The sequence below is a fragment of the Dreissena polymorpha genome, chromosome 3 (assembly GCF_020536995.1).
Source record: "Dreissena polymorpha isolate Duluth1 chromosome 3, UMN_Dpol_1.0, whole genome shotgun sequence".
In the NCBI taxonomy this organism is placed as follows: Eukaryota; Metazoa; Mollusca; class Bivalvia; order Myida; family Dreissenidae; genus Dreissena; species Dreissena polymorpha.
Genome location: NC_068357.1, coordinates 90,159,148 through 90,176,372, shown reverse-complemented (window position 1 = coordinate 90,176,372; position 17,225 = coordinate 90,159,148). Strand labels below are relative to the sequence as shown.

The 17,225-nt window shown below is 33.0% G+C and overlaps 1 protein-coding gene across 1 annotated transcript in view; it reads right to left on the bottom strand.

The window, feature by feature from the left end:
• LOC127875245 (potassium voltage-gated channel subfamily H member 1-like) overlaps positions 1-17,225 on the bottom strand; it is a 41,845-nt gene that overhangs the window by 15,838 nt on the left and 8,782 nt on the right. The window contains exons 2-4 of the mRNA XM_052420149.1: positions 10,397-10,627; positions 5,121-5,249; positions 3,342-3,463 (exon numbers count right to left, since the gene is read on the bottom strand). Of these exons, the coding sequence (XP_052276109.1) occupies positions 3,342-3,463; positions 5,121-5,249; positions 10,397-10,627 (482 nt within the window). The remainder of the gene's footprint in view (positions 1-3,341; positions 3,464-5,120; positions 5,250-10,396; positions 10,628-17,225) is intronic.

Here is a 17,225-nt window from a genome sequence, read left to right as displayed (position 1 = left end):
TCATTAAATCTAGACAAACTATAATGAATAATCTTACAGAACACGACACCGGTTCAATCCTAACTGGCGTATATTGGCAGGCAATTATTAAAATAATCTTATTTGCAATTGTGTGTATAGTCGTTATATATCAATTTCATATACCAAATGAAGAATTTATGATTGTAACGACGATCAAATTGAGTGATTAAAAGCGCTCGGCTTGTATTAATAACTGACATCGACAAGACGATGTAATTAAACAGGAAGTGTACTACGTAAACGTTAAATAGAGCCAGGGTATATGTCGATGTCATCAGCTTTTGAGGTGTGCTATGTATGAATAAGTCCGTGAATGAAATGATTTCTGAATCAAGCATATCGACTCGTTTACTTCACGTATTGTTTGTTTAGTCTAATAATCTGTCAGGGGATGTTCAACGCCCTCGTTCAAAGATCGCTTACATCGATATTCGCAAAACTTCTTAAAGAATAAATATCTGGCTTATATCACTTTTTTCATTTATTTATACTATTTACCAATGTTACAGTAGTGATTTTAATTTGAGTGTTTTGTATAGATTGTACGTTCATATTATTTCGAATATAAATATAAAACTTGTAATATTTTGACAATGAAAATTGTGTTCACTGTCTGAATTCTGAAAACAAATGATCTCAAGCCAATATTATTAAAACCGACTTATAAATTCTGAAAATCGGGGCCAGACATTGCATGACAGCTCTTACCATCACGTATACAATTGTCGGCTAATATATTCATAAAAAATGTGTAAGTAGAAAGATGTTTATTGAAATTAATTAAAATTATGTTCGTACAGTATAAAAATACATAAAATGATCGTGTTGAAATATTTAATGCTAAACTACCAGTTAAGTGTTTGCTTTCGTTAAGTGTGGTTAGATTATCCAATTTGATTGAGATTCAGTAAAACAGCATTTTATTCTCACTTGTAAATGTTTTTTATATTATTATTTTATATTCAGTTTTAATTCCCTAAACAATTATATTAATTTACAAAGTGCACTTCTCAACGTTATAATATCAATTGTAACAGTTAAAAATATATAAATGACGCAGATTTTTACAAGTTGCTACTCATCCTGAATGAGTTGACCTGGTATGGTTGACATTTTCGGTGGTAAATAACAGCAGATTTTTTTTATATTGCCACCTTAGACAAACAAGGGCGTTTCTGTTCAATGGTCTATCTTGAAATTTGTAAATTCTTAACACATGAAACGTTGCTAATATAAGATGACATTCTACATCGAAGTTCAAATGACAAGCACTAATACGTATTGTACGTAAACATGTGTCCGTACTTCGTTGCTATAATTTAATAAAGTATAAATACGTATTGTACGTAAACATGTGACCATACTTCGTTGCTATAATTTAATAAAGTATAAATACGTATTGTTTTGCATATATACAGACAGTTGTACCTCTGAATGTTACCTCAGTTCAAAATATTGCTAATTATAACTAAGTACATACTTCTTTTTGAAAACATTATTGATTATGTAATACTTGAATGCTCACTAGCATATACATCGAAGTGTGTTAATACTGCGTATGCATACAGCGGACAAACACAATAAAGTATATTATTTGATTATAATAATACTTATAATATTGACATTTAAAAGATTAACACAATATTGAATGTCGTGCATTTTGCGTGCCAGCTATTGCAAATGGATAATGTGGAATATAGAATCTTACATTATTTGTTGACATTAGGTCCTAACTTAAATTATACTTTACACACACTAATTATACAATGTCTCTGTTTGTTACACGATATCCCTCTTGATACAGAAAATACAACTGTCATACACGTTTATCAAACTAAAATGACTAAATGACAATACGATCGCATTAGGTTTTGCGTTTATAATTGAAAAAAGCTATTAACAAAACACGATTGCGATGAAAGAAAATGTAGATGTTACACTGAAATGATTGTTCTCTGTCATGGCATCAGGTTGTCAATAATGTTATGTTGCAAGTTGAGCGAATTACAATGCTTTAAGAAGATTGCATTGCACAACATGCAATTATTTCCTGGTACATGTTTTATCTTCTTCCGTGAAAAGATATATCATGTCTTTTATCATCGTTGTAAAATGTCAGCCGGAACGTTATGTTGTTTTGATAGGAGTGTGCGCACATGCAAAACTCATATGACTTTGAATTTTATTGATCTTCAACGTCTTCGTATGTTCAATAACATGCATGCATATCCATGCTTTAAAATGATTTGTTTAGGCACGCTCATATGATTGTTCCTGTTAACATTATAATATAGGTAGGTATAGTTGCTTAAGTATAATTTAATTACTTGTTGATTTTAAGATTATAATATGATATGTTTACGAACGCACACTTTTTTTCTGATAACATGACAGTTGAGGTAGTTGTTTTATTATAATTTAATCTATGGCTTTATTTCAATATTCAAATATGTAATTACTACGGTCTTTGCATAAAAGGGACCTTTCCACAGTTTGGTAAATTCACAAATTGTTTCAGATTTAAACATTGTCGTTTAGTTATGATATTTCCAAAGGAAACAGTAAAATTAAACGTATACCATGCTCTTACATATCCATTATATGCATATTTTGACGATTTAAAAACTTGAAAAGTATAAAGCCTTACAAACATAAAAAGGATTGAACAATTTGGAAAGTTCTGTTGTTATCGTTATATGTTGTGACATTATTAGGTTTGCTTATATAAAGTGTAACAGAAACTGTGCACCATATCAGCACGGAGAGGATTAATTTTGCTCCAATGGTCAGTGTTTCGAGCCCAGTAGAGGACTACTTTTATTTATTTCATTATTGTTTTGTACTTGAGCTATTTAGTTTCAATTTTTATATGTATCAATGTCAAGCATTTAATGACAAACTTCAATACATGTGAAAATCTGTGAAAATGTCTCTTTTAGATCAAACTCAACACCAAAATTACATTATTCGAATAAAAATCAACAATAGAATAAATCTGCTAAACTGTACACATTGTTATAATAATAATGATCAGCAGCAGCGACACAATCACATCTGTAATCATTATCAGTAGCAGCGCTCACACAGCATCAGTAGCATCGTTATTAGTTACAACGCAGTATTGCGATATTAGTGTAAAACCATTGCATAAAATATAATGAAAACATAATAATAATAATAATAATAGGCTGCAACAAATAATACGACACAAGTCATACACACGCAAATGGATGTGCCATATTACAGTAATATGCAACGGCCTTACAATATACATTGGAAATGAATACAGTCCTAAATATACGTCAGTTTGTAAAGCTTACATTTGCAATCTGTGATGGCTTAGACGTCTCGAACCGCATGCTGGGAACGCTGGACGAGAACTGAAGAATTGTAGACCGGTTCCTAGTTACTGACCTTGCTAGGCGAGCGAACTTGCTCATCCCTGTCAACGAAAACACATTGGCTCTTAGTAGAAAAGTAGTCGACACTGGTAATTGGTAAAATATTTTATGATTACTAAGGCAACATGCGAAATGAATATTGACTAACTTGTACCGTAAACAAGGGAGTCATGTTAAGTTCAATGGGGTTGTTGGTTGTCAAAAATGAAAAAGAAGAGGGAACACTGACGAAAAATGGCACACATAGATGATTACTTAGGCAACATGCGAAATGAATATTGACTAGCATGTACCTTAAACAAGGCAGTTATGTTCAGTTCAATGGTGATGTTAGTTGTAAAAATGAAAATGTAGATGGAACACTGACGAAAAAGGCATATATAGAAGCAATCAATATATTATTGGATGACCGCTTCGCATAGTGGTTGGTACAGGCGCTTCTCCTTTTCTCAATCCAATTTCAATGCGAATGTTTGCTTGTAAAGTGGTTCCAATACCGGACATGTTATGTTTCCCCCGAGTGCACCTGTTATCCTCAGCACAAGACCAATCCAAAATTAGACGCCATTCATAAAAAAAACGCTTATCAAGTCAGTTAATTAGGTAGGAGCTATGGGACACACTCCGTGTCATCACATAATGCAGCCTCATCCGCCGAACGACCTCATAAACTTCAAAGCACACGCTAAATATAGTATATGTATTGTTAATACGTATGGCTTTAGTGTAATGCTTGGCTTAATATAGTGTGTAAATAAATGGGGGAAAAGCGATCCATGCTCAATAGCAAGTAGACTATTGGTGCCGAATATAAGCAAAGATGACGCCTCATTAGTGCAGAAACCTGAATAACCATCCATTTATACAGAAATCTTATGGGGACATTATGTTTGGTAACAGCATTACAATGTGCATGTAGTTGAACGCATGCTTCATGACATTTTAAAGACCTGCAATTTCAACGTTCTACCACCACGCCTTACAGTCTTTTGAAGTTGAAGGATACCTAAAAATCTATATCGGTAATTCGCCTTTTTGCAAAATGAAAGATAAAAAGCGTAGGAAACATTTTTTTCTTAGTCAGGAGTTTTATTTTGCTTGTTTCTTTTTCGCATATATTACTTTTGTTTTGAAAACTGTCATTTTACCAAACTGTGAAAAAGTCAATTTAATAACCGCTTTCTTGCAAAAAGAAAATAAAATCAAAAGAGAGTACAAGTATTCAATATATCATTATCTGATCCATTTATACCAAACGACTAGCATTTGTTAATTTTAGCAAATTTTGTTAATCTCTGGTTATATGACCAAACCAGTTTATTGTCAGTAGATTTTGTTTATTTTATAATTATGTTGAATTCTTAAATTAGCGAATCAAAGTCTTTTTTAATAATGAAATTTCGGCAAAACCATAACAGTGTGCGTTTTTAAGGGGATGATTTTAAAATCGGACATTAATTTAATAAAAAGTAACACACGCACAAGGCAAAAAATGGATACTTCATTTCATCGTCGGATAATCTAAAACAACAATATTTTTTGTTGGAAAATGTCAATCAATAGTTTTTTCATCTCGTGACAGCAAACTTAAATGTCAATTTTTATGTAGCCTTGCAAATAGTGGAGAAAAAAGTGTGCGTTCCTCATACACTAAAAAATTAAAAACAAAGTCTCATTTGTACCCTGCTACCTACGTACCTCGGGCATTGTCGTCCTCTATCGGTTGTTTGAGGGCGGTGATATCCTTGAAGAAGCAAAGGATAAGTATCACCTGGTCCTTCTCGTTCCTGATCGGAGCCATGTTTAGTAGAAGCCATAGAGGGGATCCTGAAAGAGACAAACCGTATGTAGAAAAAGAGATCCATGTTAGCTTTATTTTATCCTGCTGAAGACCCTGGTTTTAGTTTTTAAACGCTTATGTTACAACAACTGTCATTGGCAAGTAGTTAAAACTGTATGATATATGTTTTGTGTACATTTCTGTGACAAAGTTGCAAATTCGAAGACCACTGTTTTATATTAGCAGTTCAACTTTATCTGTTTCCTTGGAAAAATAAATAAATACATTTGGAATACCAACTGCAACGTCATAATATGGTGTCTTAGTTACGTAAACAGATTCAGTTTTTGTTGATCTTTAGTATCTGTACTGAGTGGGTTTGTTGTACATGTGGCGGAATGCCCAAGCGATTAAAAGTTGAGTTGATTGAACACACTGTCAATAGAATACGACCGAACTCATTATTTTCACCAATATTTTTTTAAACCCATTTATGCCTAGTAGACTCTCCCATCCTTCTAAATTGGATCAATTTTTTCCAAAGTTAGGGATGTCTTGTATATTGGTTTCTTTATTTAGAGTGTTTCTTACAGAAATTCCTTTAAGACAGACAGACAGACAGACAGACAGACAGACAATTTTGTTGGCGAATACAATCAGTACATAGCCATTTATACATAATACATATTTTAATTAAATAACATGTCAAGAAAATATGATTGATAGAAATTAGCTTACATACGGAGAATGTTCTTAACATATTCGATGTGAACTTAATATTTGGAATCTAACTTTAACTGAAACAATACATATAAAGATAAGTATTATAACTGCTGCAAAATGACATTTAACCGTTCCTTTTAAAAGCGACAAACAAAGACAACACCAAATAGATATTAACTTAATTATAATAATTACTGAAAATAAAATTTAAGTATTCCTATATAAAGATACTTACAACAACGAAAATACAAAATATGTATTCAATTAATTATAATAGCTACTGATAGATATTAACTTAATTATAATAATTACTTAAAATGACATTTAAGTATTCCTATCATTCGGCGTCTCATCTGGGTCTACGCTGTTTGCCAAGGCCTTTTTTTCTAGACGCTAGGCATACATGGGTTAATGTAGAGCAATATAGGATAAAGGAAAATTATACGCATAGTTGCGTGTTATGGCAAATTGTGAGAGAACGGTTTTACGTAAATAAATGCCGAATATGAAGTATGATAAAAAAGTAAACAAATGGCTGAATTTTATATTAAAAAAAGGTAACACAATTAAAACAAATGAAAAACGCTTCTTTGCAGAATGACATAGCGTTGTTCACACAATTACATAGAATTTATTGATAACAAAAGGATAATGTATCACGGCCTCAACACCCAATTATCAGTTATTTGATTGAAGCCTCCATTTTTAGAGCTAACCTTTTCCGAACCGTGAAACCGTCTTGTTATACTGTATTGTCCGCATATATCACACCATGTCAAAATTAGTTCCACTGACCAACTGAATATTTAATTAGCAATATGTTCGCACATCTATTCATTAAAATATTGTGTTTTATCGATTTCGGAGTAGTTATGCATTTTGTAATGATAGCTTTTTCCTGACAGGGTTTGCATTTATTTTAAAAAATGGTATGGCACATGTTTGCCCTGTTTCGTAAGTCGTCTACTTCGTTCAATCTTTATATCACCCATCTAAATACAATACAAAATACAGTGGCAGCTCCTGTATGAAACAAAAGCCAATCACCCGTTTTAAATTGCTCTGAAAGAAAAAAAAATGTAGAAAATTCATATATGTTTTAAGTGCGTCAGCGGGAAACCAATGATTTCGTTCATATTTGTTCTTATTATTTCAAGATTTTGAAGTATCTGACCAGTGAAGTTGAGTTTATTTTAGTTTAATCCATTTATGCATAGTGTACTCTCCCATCCTTCTAAATTGGATCAATTTATTTCCAAAATTAGGGATGTCTAGTATATTTATTTCTATATTTTGAATATTTCTTACAGAAATTCCTGTAAGCAAACAGCTCAGACCCTGATCAGACGCCGCATCATGCGGCGTCTCATCTGGGTCTATGCTGATTGCCTATGCTTTTTCTACACGCTAGGCATAAATAGGTTAATACTACGTTATTGCTTTTAAGAGTAAATACAGATGTTTACGCTTCACTACATTCAATGACATTTCCAAGCACAGTTCCAGCATACGTACATTCGACAAATGAATTAGCCACAAGATCTAATAAAATGAGATCACCGTTTCCATGTGAATGACTCGTTGCGATGATGAAGATAAGATCTGAACATATCAGGAAACATATTACATATGAAACCATGATATATCCATGTGTTCATGTCTGTCTAGGCCAGTGCAATTAATGTTTAATATAGAAATAGAACGGTGTAAATTCTGCAAGCGGTGACCAATACAGAGTTTAGATGAAACTATTTAGAGAAAGAGTAAGTTGTCGTTTGTAAACAATCACGGTGCATGTACACATTTTAACGACCAATTTTTAGGTGGTGGCGTTAGCGGCCGACTAAATTTACAGATCATATTTTGCAAATCAGTATTTGCTTAGAAGCCTTAGCTACGGTAAGAACCGCAACTCCCTCTGCTAGGGACGATTACCGCTGCCTGTCTGCAGCAGACGACAAATGATTCTGCTCTAGCAGTGAGTGTATATACCAGCTTGTAAGACGACATTGGCCAGTCTAGTGTTTATCATTGAAATCTGTACATATTGGCTGTTTTCAGGGAAAACGGGGTTTAATGCACGTCAAATAAGATTAGCTTGTGCACACTGATTAGCCTGTACAATGCGCACAAGCTAATCAAGGACGACAACAGTGAACAACTTCAGTGCCTTCAGCGCTTTGATTATTCAATTTACAAAATCGAGTTTATGGGAAAATACATGGTTTTGAGCAGTCCGCACAGGCTAATCAGAGACGACACTTTTCGCCTAAACTGGATTTTTACTAAGAAGAGACTCTCTGTAAACAAAAAATATAAAAGCGGAAACTGTCGTCACTGATTAGCCTGTGTGGACTGCACATGCTAATCTGGGTCGACACTTTACGCACATGCATTAAACCCCCTTTTCACAGAGCGATGCTCATATGAAGAAGTATTGCATCTAAATGCTAGCAATTGTGTGTCGTTATGGACCAACGTCAATCGCCGCTTTGGTTTTGTCAGTTTGTCTTCGGCAGCAATGTTAGGAACTCTTTAAACCGTCTACAGTTTCCAAACAACAATCTGTTGGCATAATAAATATCTTGCAATTACGGATTTGCCACAATAGCTTGTTTTGTCGACAAACTATGCCATGAAAGACTCAATGTTCATTGAAACCATATTGTTTGAATATGTTTGTACTTTATTTAGATAGACTAATGTTGCGTAATGTTCACCGTCATACTTGTTTCATTATTATAAGGTCCCTGGTGAGACTGAAGTCGCCGCGATTAAATAACGAGATACATTCTAGACTGTGTAACGTCTTTAGTTAAATAATTCAATCGGAATTCTAAGCGCTATAATAAGCGTTAACTGATTTTGCCCGTAAAGGTACTTGTTAACATTTTATTCGAGTTTGAAAGGGGCTTTTTCACGTTTTCTAAATAAATAAAAAATGTTTCAGATTCGCAAAGTTTCGTTGTAGTTATGATATTTGTGTGGAAACAGTAATACTGAACATTTACCATGCTCTAAAATATCAATTGTATGCATCATTTGACGATTTAAAAACTATGAAAATACTCAACTCTGAGCACATGGATGATATATTTTGTATTAGGTATCATTTAAATTAATTTCAATTCTTTGTCGTTATAAAGTATAACTGTTAGTTGTAAAAATATGACAACATTAGTAAAGCCTTTATATGTTATGCAACTAACTAACTTACAAGGAACACACTCGAAAAAAGAAGCTTGCTCTGTTTGTGCCATCCTATTCGAGATATCCATGTTGTATTCAGAAGCATGTCATGATTCTCTTAATCTTACAAGAATTTAACCTCTTCTATACGTTTACAAGAAATGATTTGTGTTTAAATTATTATTTATACAATTCTTTTAAGTGAACACTACTATAATGCCTTTACCTAAATGGAGGGTTTTATCATCCGTAAGATAGTATGTAGCACTTTTAATTCAGGGATTGTCTATTATAATTAACACATGTATGCCTAGTGTCTAGGAAAAAGGCCTTGGCAAACAGCGTAGACCGCATGATGCGGCGTCTCATCAGGGTCTGCGCTGTTTTCTTAAAGGAATTTCTGTAGGAAATATTCTAAATATAGAAATAAATATACTAGATATCCCTAATTTTGGAAATAAATTGATCCAATTTAGAAGGATGGGAGAGTCCACTAGGAATAAATGGGTTAAGTGCAGACGCCAGTTATGTCTATCAGCGATGTAAATGAATATAATGTTATAAAACAGTACTCACTATTCTTCTTGTACAACGATTACTACCACCTTATTATTCTATATAATGTTATAAAACATCACTCACTATACTTCTTTTATAGCAATATCTCCACCTGTTATTCTATATAATGTAATAAAACAGTACTCACTATTCTTCTTGTATAGCACTATCTCCACCTGTTATTCTATATAATGTTATTAAACAGTACTCACTATTCTTCTTGTTTATCAATATCTCCACCTGTTATTCTATAAAATGGTATACAACAGTACTCACTATTCTTCTTGTATAGCAATATCTCCACCTGTTATTCTACATAATGTTAAAAAACAGCACTCACTATTCTTTTTGTATAGCAATATCTCCACCTGTTATTCTATATAATGTAATAAAACAGTACTCACTATTCTTCTTGTATAGCAATATCTCCACCTGTTATTCTATATAATGTAATAAAACAGTACTCACTATTCTTCTTGTATAGCAATATCTCCACCTGTTATTCTATGTAATGTAATAAAACAGTACTCACTATTCTTCTTGTATAGCAATATCTCCACCTGTTATTTTATATAATGTAATAAAACAGTACTCACTATTCTTCTTGTATAGCAATATCTCCACCTAATATTCTATGAAATGTAATAAAACAGTACTCACTATTCTTCTTGTATAGCAATATTTCCACCTGTTATTCTATGTAATGTAATAAAACAGTACTCACTATTCTTCTTGTATAGCAATATCTCCACCTGTTCCTGCTTAAGGCTCTCGAATGCGTCATCGAGCTTCTTGATGGTCGCCTTGTCCGTGAGGTCACCGTACATGAAGCTACACGTGCTGCTCTTCTGCATCACTTCCGCCCGGTTGTATCCGGACAGTTTGCAGAAGCCGTCGTTGCAGAATACGATCGGGTAGTCCACGATCCGGGCATTTGCGAGCATGAAGCTCGAATCTGCAATGGACACCAGTCCTGAGTTGTATTTGAGTCGTGTTCTGAGAAAACTGGGCATAATGCATGTGCGTAAAGTGTCGTCCCAGATTAGCCTGTGCAGTTCGAACAGGCTAATCACGGACGACACTTTCCGCCTTAATTGGATTTTTGCTAAACAGAAACTCATTATAACGAAAAATGTCATAAAAGCGGAAAGTGCCGTCCCTGATAAGCCTGTGCGGACTGCACAGGCTAATCTAGGACGACTCTTTACTCACATGCTTTATGCCCAGTTTTCTCAGAACACGACTTACAGGTATTTGTCTGTTGCGAGGTTTTAAATTTTTCAGACAGTATAGCGATTTTACAGCATCAATCTTGCCTGCTTAGTTTATATAGCGACGCGAAATCAATAAGTTAATATACTTTTCTATGTTCACATTTAAAAAATAAAACACAAAAAGTTATAATACATATATCATGTATTGTCTATGTGTACACATATGAAACGAACACGAACTAAAATAACATTTTAAAAACAATGAAAAGTATACGGGCTATGGAAAGGCGCCTTAAATTGCACGAAAGGGTGGGTAACTTTCTGTGGGCGTACATATTTGATACGGATCCAAATAGATACAGGAACGGAATTTTAAAATGAGATCGAGTCCATTGTTATGCAGAAAGACTGCAATCTGCATGATTTGTGTTAATTGTGTTAAAGCGTGGCTGTAGAGTGGTGTTGCTTGCAAACATTCGCATCCACAAATCTCGATCATACGATATACGTTTATACATTGTAGGAGTATATGAGAACACTGGGCTTTATGCATGTGCGTAAAGTGTCATCCCAGATTAGCCTAAAAAGCCTTCCTTGAAACTAAAAATACCATAATAGCGGAAAGTGTCGTCCCTGATTGGCCTGTGCGGACTGCACAGGCTAATCTGGGACGACACTTTACGCACATGCAAGCTCAGTTTTCAAAGAACGCGACTCATATGGTGAATGTTCATTTGTAAAGCTGTCTGTTTGTTATCGAAGATTCCGCCAGATGACCATTGCACAATTCAAAATTGTCATTGCATTTTGCCAGATTTGATCAAGTTGTTTAAGGAAAACGTCCAAATGATGTTTGTTTACTCTCTAAACCTCGTAGCTCGTAAATGATTGTCAACTGAAAACTTAAATGTGTCATTATACTGTGCCCTTATTACTTTACCACTGCAATAAATTGACTAGAATTCTTGCTCTTATTTACGTGTCATCACCGCATTGTCTCAGTACAATGTAAATTGTGTCATTCATATTTGCGGAAATACATAATGTACTATTCCCGTACTATTTAACCAAAAAGGCATTGTAACAGATATTACACAGAAGCTATCAATGACAACTAGAATCCAAAAGCAAACACTCTGCCGAGGTCTAATCAATATCGATGTTTGTTTCATTACATTTAATCAGATTACACCTGTCAATGTAAGCGACCGCTTTCTGATAATTGCGAGATTATTTTCATACGATGGCCAGCTTTTTGCAATATACGGCGTTGTCATGTGAATAGTGGCGTCATTGCAACTGCCGTTGCTATGTCGTACAAGTATCGATCGCAAGTCTAATTCAAAGAAATCGGTATTGATTCACAACTTTCGCTGAAATGCAATAAATATGGCATATGTGCTTATTGAACCACGTTTTTAGACTATGCTCATTACAATAATTCAATTTTTACAATTAACAAGTGACGCCGTATAAAATTGCACACGGAATCGTTATTAATTATCTTTATTGATTGTTATGTATTTCTTCGTTTCGATTCATTCATTTCTTATACAGTATTTAAATGACTTTTGATACGAGAGTGTTGTTTTACAAAAGATATTACAGAGCGAGTTAAGAGTAGTTTGGACTGTTAAATTATGGTCACGCATTGATAAAATGCAAATAATATTTTCATTGAGTTCAGTGAGTTACGGGCTATGTTTATATTTAACAAAGATATAAATACGACAAACGTTGTTTGGCAGTATGAAATGTTTATATAACGAGAGCGATATTGTCGTTGTTGTTTGTTTTTACAAAAAAATGCCTATCTCATTACCCTCTTAAGTTATGACAGCATGCATTTGTTGACTGATATGATTTTTTTACGTTGGCATTTTGCAGTCATAATGATTCTCCAAGCTTTCTTATATGTAATGTTAACTTCACTTTGGCATGGTTCATGCGAAGAAACATTTCTTGTAATTTGAAAATTAGTCAGCTTATCAGCGATATGAAATTTTATCCCTACTAATAAAACTGATTTCCGCTTAAAGAAAATAAATGAGGATAGTCAAGTTATCGTTCTATATTCGTCTTATGTGCCGGAAATGGTTATTTTATCATGCAAAATATCAATACTGAGAATATTTTAGAATGTGACTCTTGATAAAAAAAAGAAGATATTTCAAAACGGTCTTGTAAAACAAATGTTAATAGCATTAAACGTTTTTCTTTACATTTCTTGTAGTGCAACACATATATTTAAGTGAGTTGTTTCATTTTCAGCTATTCGGAAATGGACGTGTTTAGTTCTGGAAAGCAGGTTGAACCTTATTCAAATACAATATAAAAAACGTTTGTGTTTGTTTTGGACTTTTATTTTATATAAGACTCACAACACCGCGTAGGGTTCCTTTTTTCCTTGTGTTTGTACGATTCCTCACTTAAATAAGAATATGTCATGAAATGCACAAATCATCAAAATCTCCATTATAGCAAACTTTGGGGTCAATAAGGAGAAAATGCTCGAAATGCTCGAACACTCAGTATTGAATACAACAAGAGCTGTCACCATAGTATGACTTATGCCCCCTGTAAACGCTTGATAGAAGTTATGAGCTTTTTCGAAACCTAAACGCAGATTTCGAATCCTAAACGCGGACCCTAAGTTCAAGGTCAAGGTCACAGGGGTCAAAATTTGTGTGCGTATGGAAAGGCCTTGTCCATATATACACGCATGCCAAATATGAAAATGCTATCTGAAGCGATATAGAAGTTATGAGCATTTTTCGAAACCTACACGCTAAGTGTGACGGACAGACGGACGGACAGCCCGATCACTATATGCCCTCCTTCGGGGGCATAAAAATGCGTAGAGTTTGCGCAAAAAATTAGCATCGATTCGGTTAATGGAAACAAAGACCTTTTTTGACTTATGTGTTACAAGCACTTACAATAATTGATTGGCCTGTGATAAAATAAATATAATTGATTGTTGTTTCATATTTCATATTATCAAAATAACAAAACCTTAACGTTGTGTCGATGACAGTTGTACATGTGACAGGACATGTTAAATGTGTTAAACAGATAACACGTTCGACATAGTTATTTTCTGGTATGGCCTTTACAGGTGGTTGCTACAATATAAGACAATCTGACTATAAAAATACTTTTCAAAAAGTAAACAACACATAAAATTACCACCTCGAAGAATCGATTTTCCGATGAAACTGGCACTATCATTATCAATGCGGAGCTTTGTAACAAACGTCATTTGCAATAATTAATTGATTAGAATGGTCAATAATAATTCTGTTAGTAATGTGCCAGTCCATTAACCGATAATACATAGAATTTCCATTGATGTCTATTGATGTATAGAAATCGATGGCCAGGAATGTTTTAATTGCAAACAGGTAAATTTGCTGTGACGCCGCCTCTTGGTATTGGATTTGACTAGGTGTATTCATGTTCAAAATAATTTTAAAAGGTAGTCGGACAAATCGCAAATTTATTAAAGGGACCTTTTCACGTTTTGGTAAATTGACAAAATTAAAAAAAAAATTGCTTCAGATTCTCACATTTTCGTTGTAGTAATGGTATTTGTGAGAAAACAGTCATAATGAACATTTACCTACCTTGCTGTAATATATCCACCATATGCATCTTTTGATTATTTAAAAATCTGAAAATTATAAAGCGTTGCAATGCGAAACGATTGAATAATTTGGAGAGTTATGTTATTGTCGTTATATTTCGGGACATTACAAGGATTGCTTATATAAAGTATAAAATACCTCACTCATTGGATGAGCATGGATTGCCAAGTGGTCTAATCGATAGACTTTTACACCAGGGGTCAGTGTTTCAAGCAAAGCTGATGGTTACTTTTTTCGTTCTTTAATTTTATTCTTTTTTTTTACTTGTACTTTTTAGATCTTATATGTACATTTATTAATATAAACATTTAATGACAAACTTCAATACATGCCAATATCTGTGAAAGGGCACCTTTAAGGCTTCATTGAACAAACATAAATTATTCCAATTGAGTGTTATGTCTATCAAACGAATGGTTCATGGTGACATATATCAATTAAATCATCATTTGCAAGTATAAATAATTTTGCTACTTGTTATTAAATATTCATGTATGCATCATTTATATATGTAATTTAATTAACACTTAATAAAGACATTCGTAAATAAATTAACGGAGATTGTACATTCGGTTACAGATGTCCCATAGCGGTTCAAAGTTCGTATGTTTTTCAGGTTAAAACATTGACATATGAAATGCACGTTTTTGTTTTTAGATATATGTTGATCCATTGGGTTATAATCGTATTGTATTTCGTTGGGTATCGATAGCTTCTTTTACAAATCAGCGAGGTCTCTCTCCTTATGTTTTTATGCGTTTGTTTTTATACGTGAACTGTTGTCGTGTTTATTTCAAAACGTACATTATTGAAACGAAATGGTAATTTTTCTGCCAACCCCAAAGCTTCTTATAATTACATTAGCTTGACAAAACTTCGTTTATATATGTGTGAATTGATTTGTATCGTGTTATCTATATTAAATAAGCAATTAACTGGAACTATATCTAGTTGTCGTGGTACCTATCATGCGCGAATAATGTGATGGAAAGCGGACATTTTCACCGCTTTTATTTCTACTAATAATTTAATGAATAACACTCTTCTATTTGCTTGTGAACGAAGTTATGTGACAAACGTACGTGTGGAATAGTTGCTAAGCAATATTTTGACCTAAATATTATACAATGCGAAATGTATCTTGGCAACAGTTTATGTTTCAGTTAAATGTTTTCATTTTTTCTTTATAAAATATATACAACTCACTACGCATGAACAATTTGCATTTCTGTGTTTACCACGTGACTATGATGATCAATCTACTCGCGTTATTTATAGTTAACTGGTAGTTACCTGGTACAAATACCCAGTAAAATTGTATTACAGAATATACTGAAAATATGAAAACTTAACAATTTTTTCAAGTTATTTTTTATACCAGTCATAATATTTTAATCAAGATAAACTAATAATTGTAAAATACGGTATTGTAGAACTTTTCTTTTTTTGTCAATCAGGTTAAAGGTCCCTTTAAACAATCTTGTGATTCATGATAAAAGTAGGACTTAGTTGCGTTAATTTACTTTAAATATAGTACATATAATTACATATGACAAATACAGAGGCACAAAGGTACTTAATATAATAAAACAAAAACACCGTTTAATGTTAAACATTACATATGTTCATTTATCACAAACAATTGTAATGTTATCAAATAACAACTGCTGTCAAAAGTTATTTTTCTATCATACATGTATACATGTAATTCAGTAATTTAAAAACAAATTTATATTTCCATCTTAATTGTCGGTCATGAAGTACTATAGTTATTAAAGGTTATACCAATCATAACAAGTGTATGTGAATGCATTAGATATTAGGTGCATACAATAACTGAACGTGAATATTTCAGTAAAATAGAATTATTCTTATCTGACGTACATCTCTACATTGGAGTTATTTTGTTTACATTAGTGTTTTTGATATTTAATAATTTTTAAATAAGACACTACACAGGTTACTGTTATAATCTTTGAAAAACAATTATTTGTTAAAATACAACTGAGTAGTGTTGTGCCGTTAATAGTATGGTTAAATCTATATTGTATTCTTACTATGCAACAAATTAAGTTTTATCGTGGGTAAATAGAACAATTTTTAAATAATTTTGTTCAACACATTAGATTTTTTATTTTATTTTATTAGATAGCGTTGTTTGTAATGCATGTCAAAGTTACATCCGAGTAAGATACTAGTTTCATACATTTTAAAATTAGTAGCCACTGACGACGAAACCGTATATGTAAAATTCGTTCTGTTTAAACAGCTTTAAAAGAAAGATATTGTTTGCAAAAGATTGAACAATCCATGTAATTAATCTAGCGTATACTCAAACATTTATAACTGAACAATTATAACAAAATAAAAAGCGGTCGTAGACGTGTGTGCATTATTGGTCGAATAATATTAACCATACTCGTGTATATTTTCCTCTTTAAATGTTGGTTATTTGTGCTGAGTTTCAAACACGTGTTGTTTGACCTTCACAACCAAATTATGAGCAAACTCGGAGGCAGTGGCAGACGCTCGACATATACTTGATTTAGATTAAAATTTCGATTAATTAATGTGTATACTGGTGTATGTATTTTAATAATTACGTATCTTTTACACTAGATTCGCATTGCGGCCAAAATTTGATTTGATAATTTCTTAATTCTTAATATGTTCTGAAATCTCTCTCATGAAA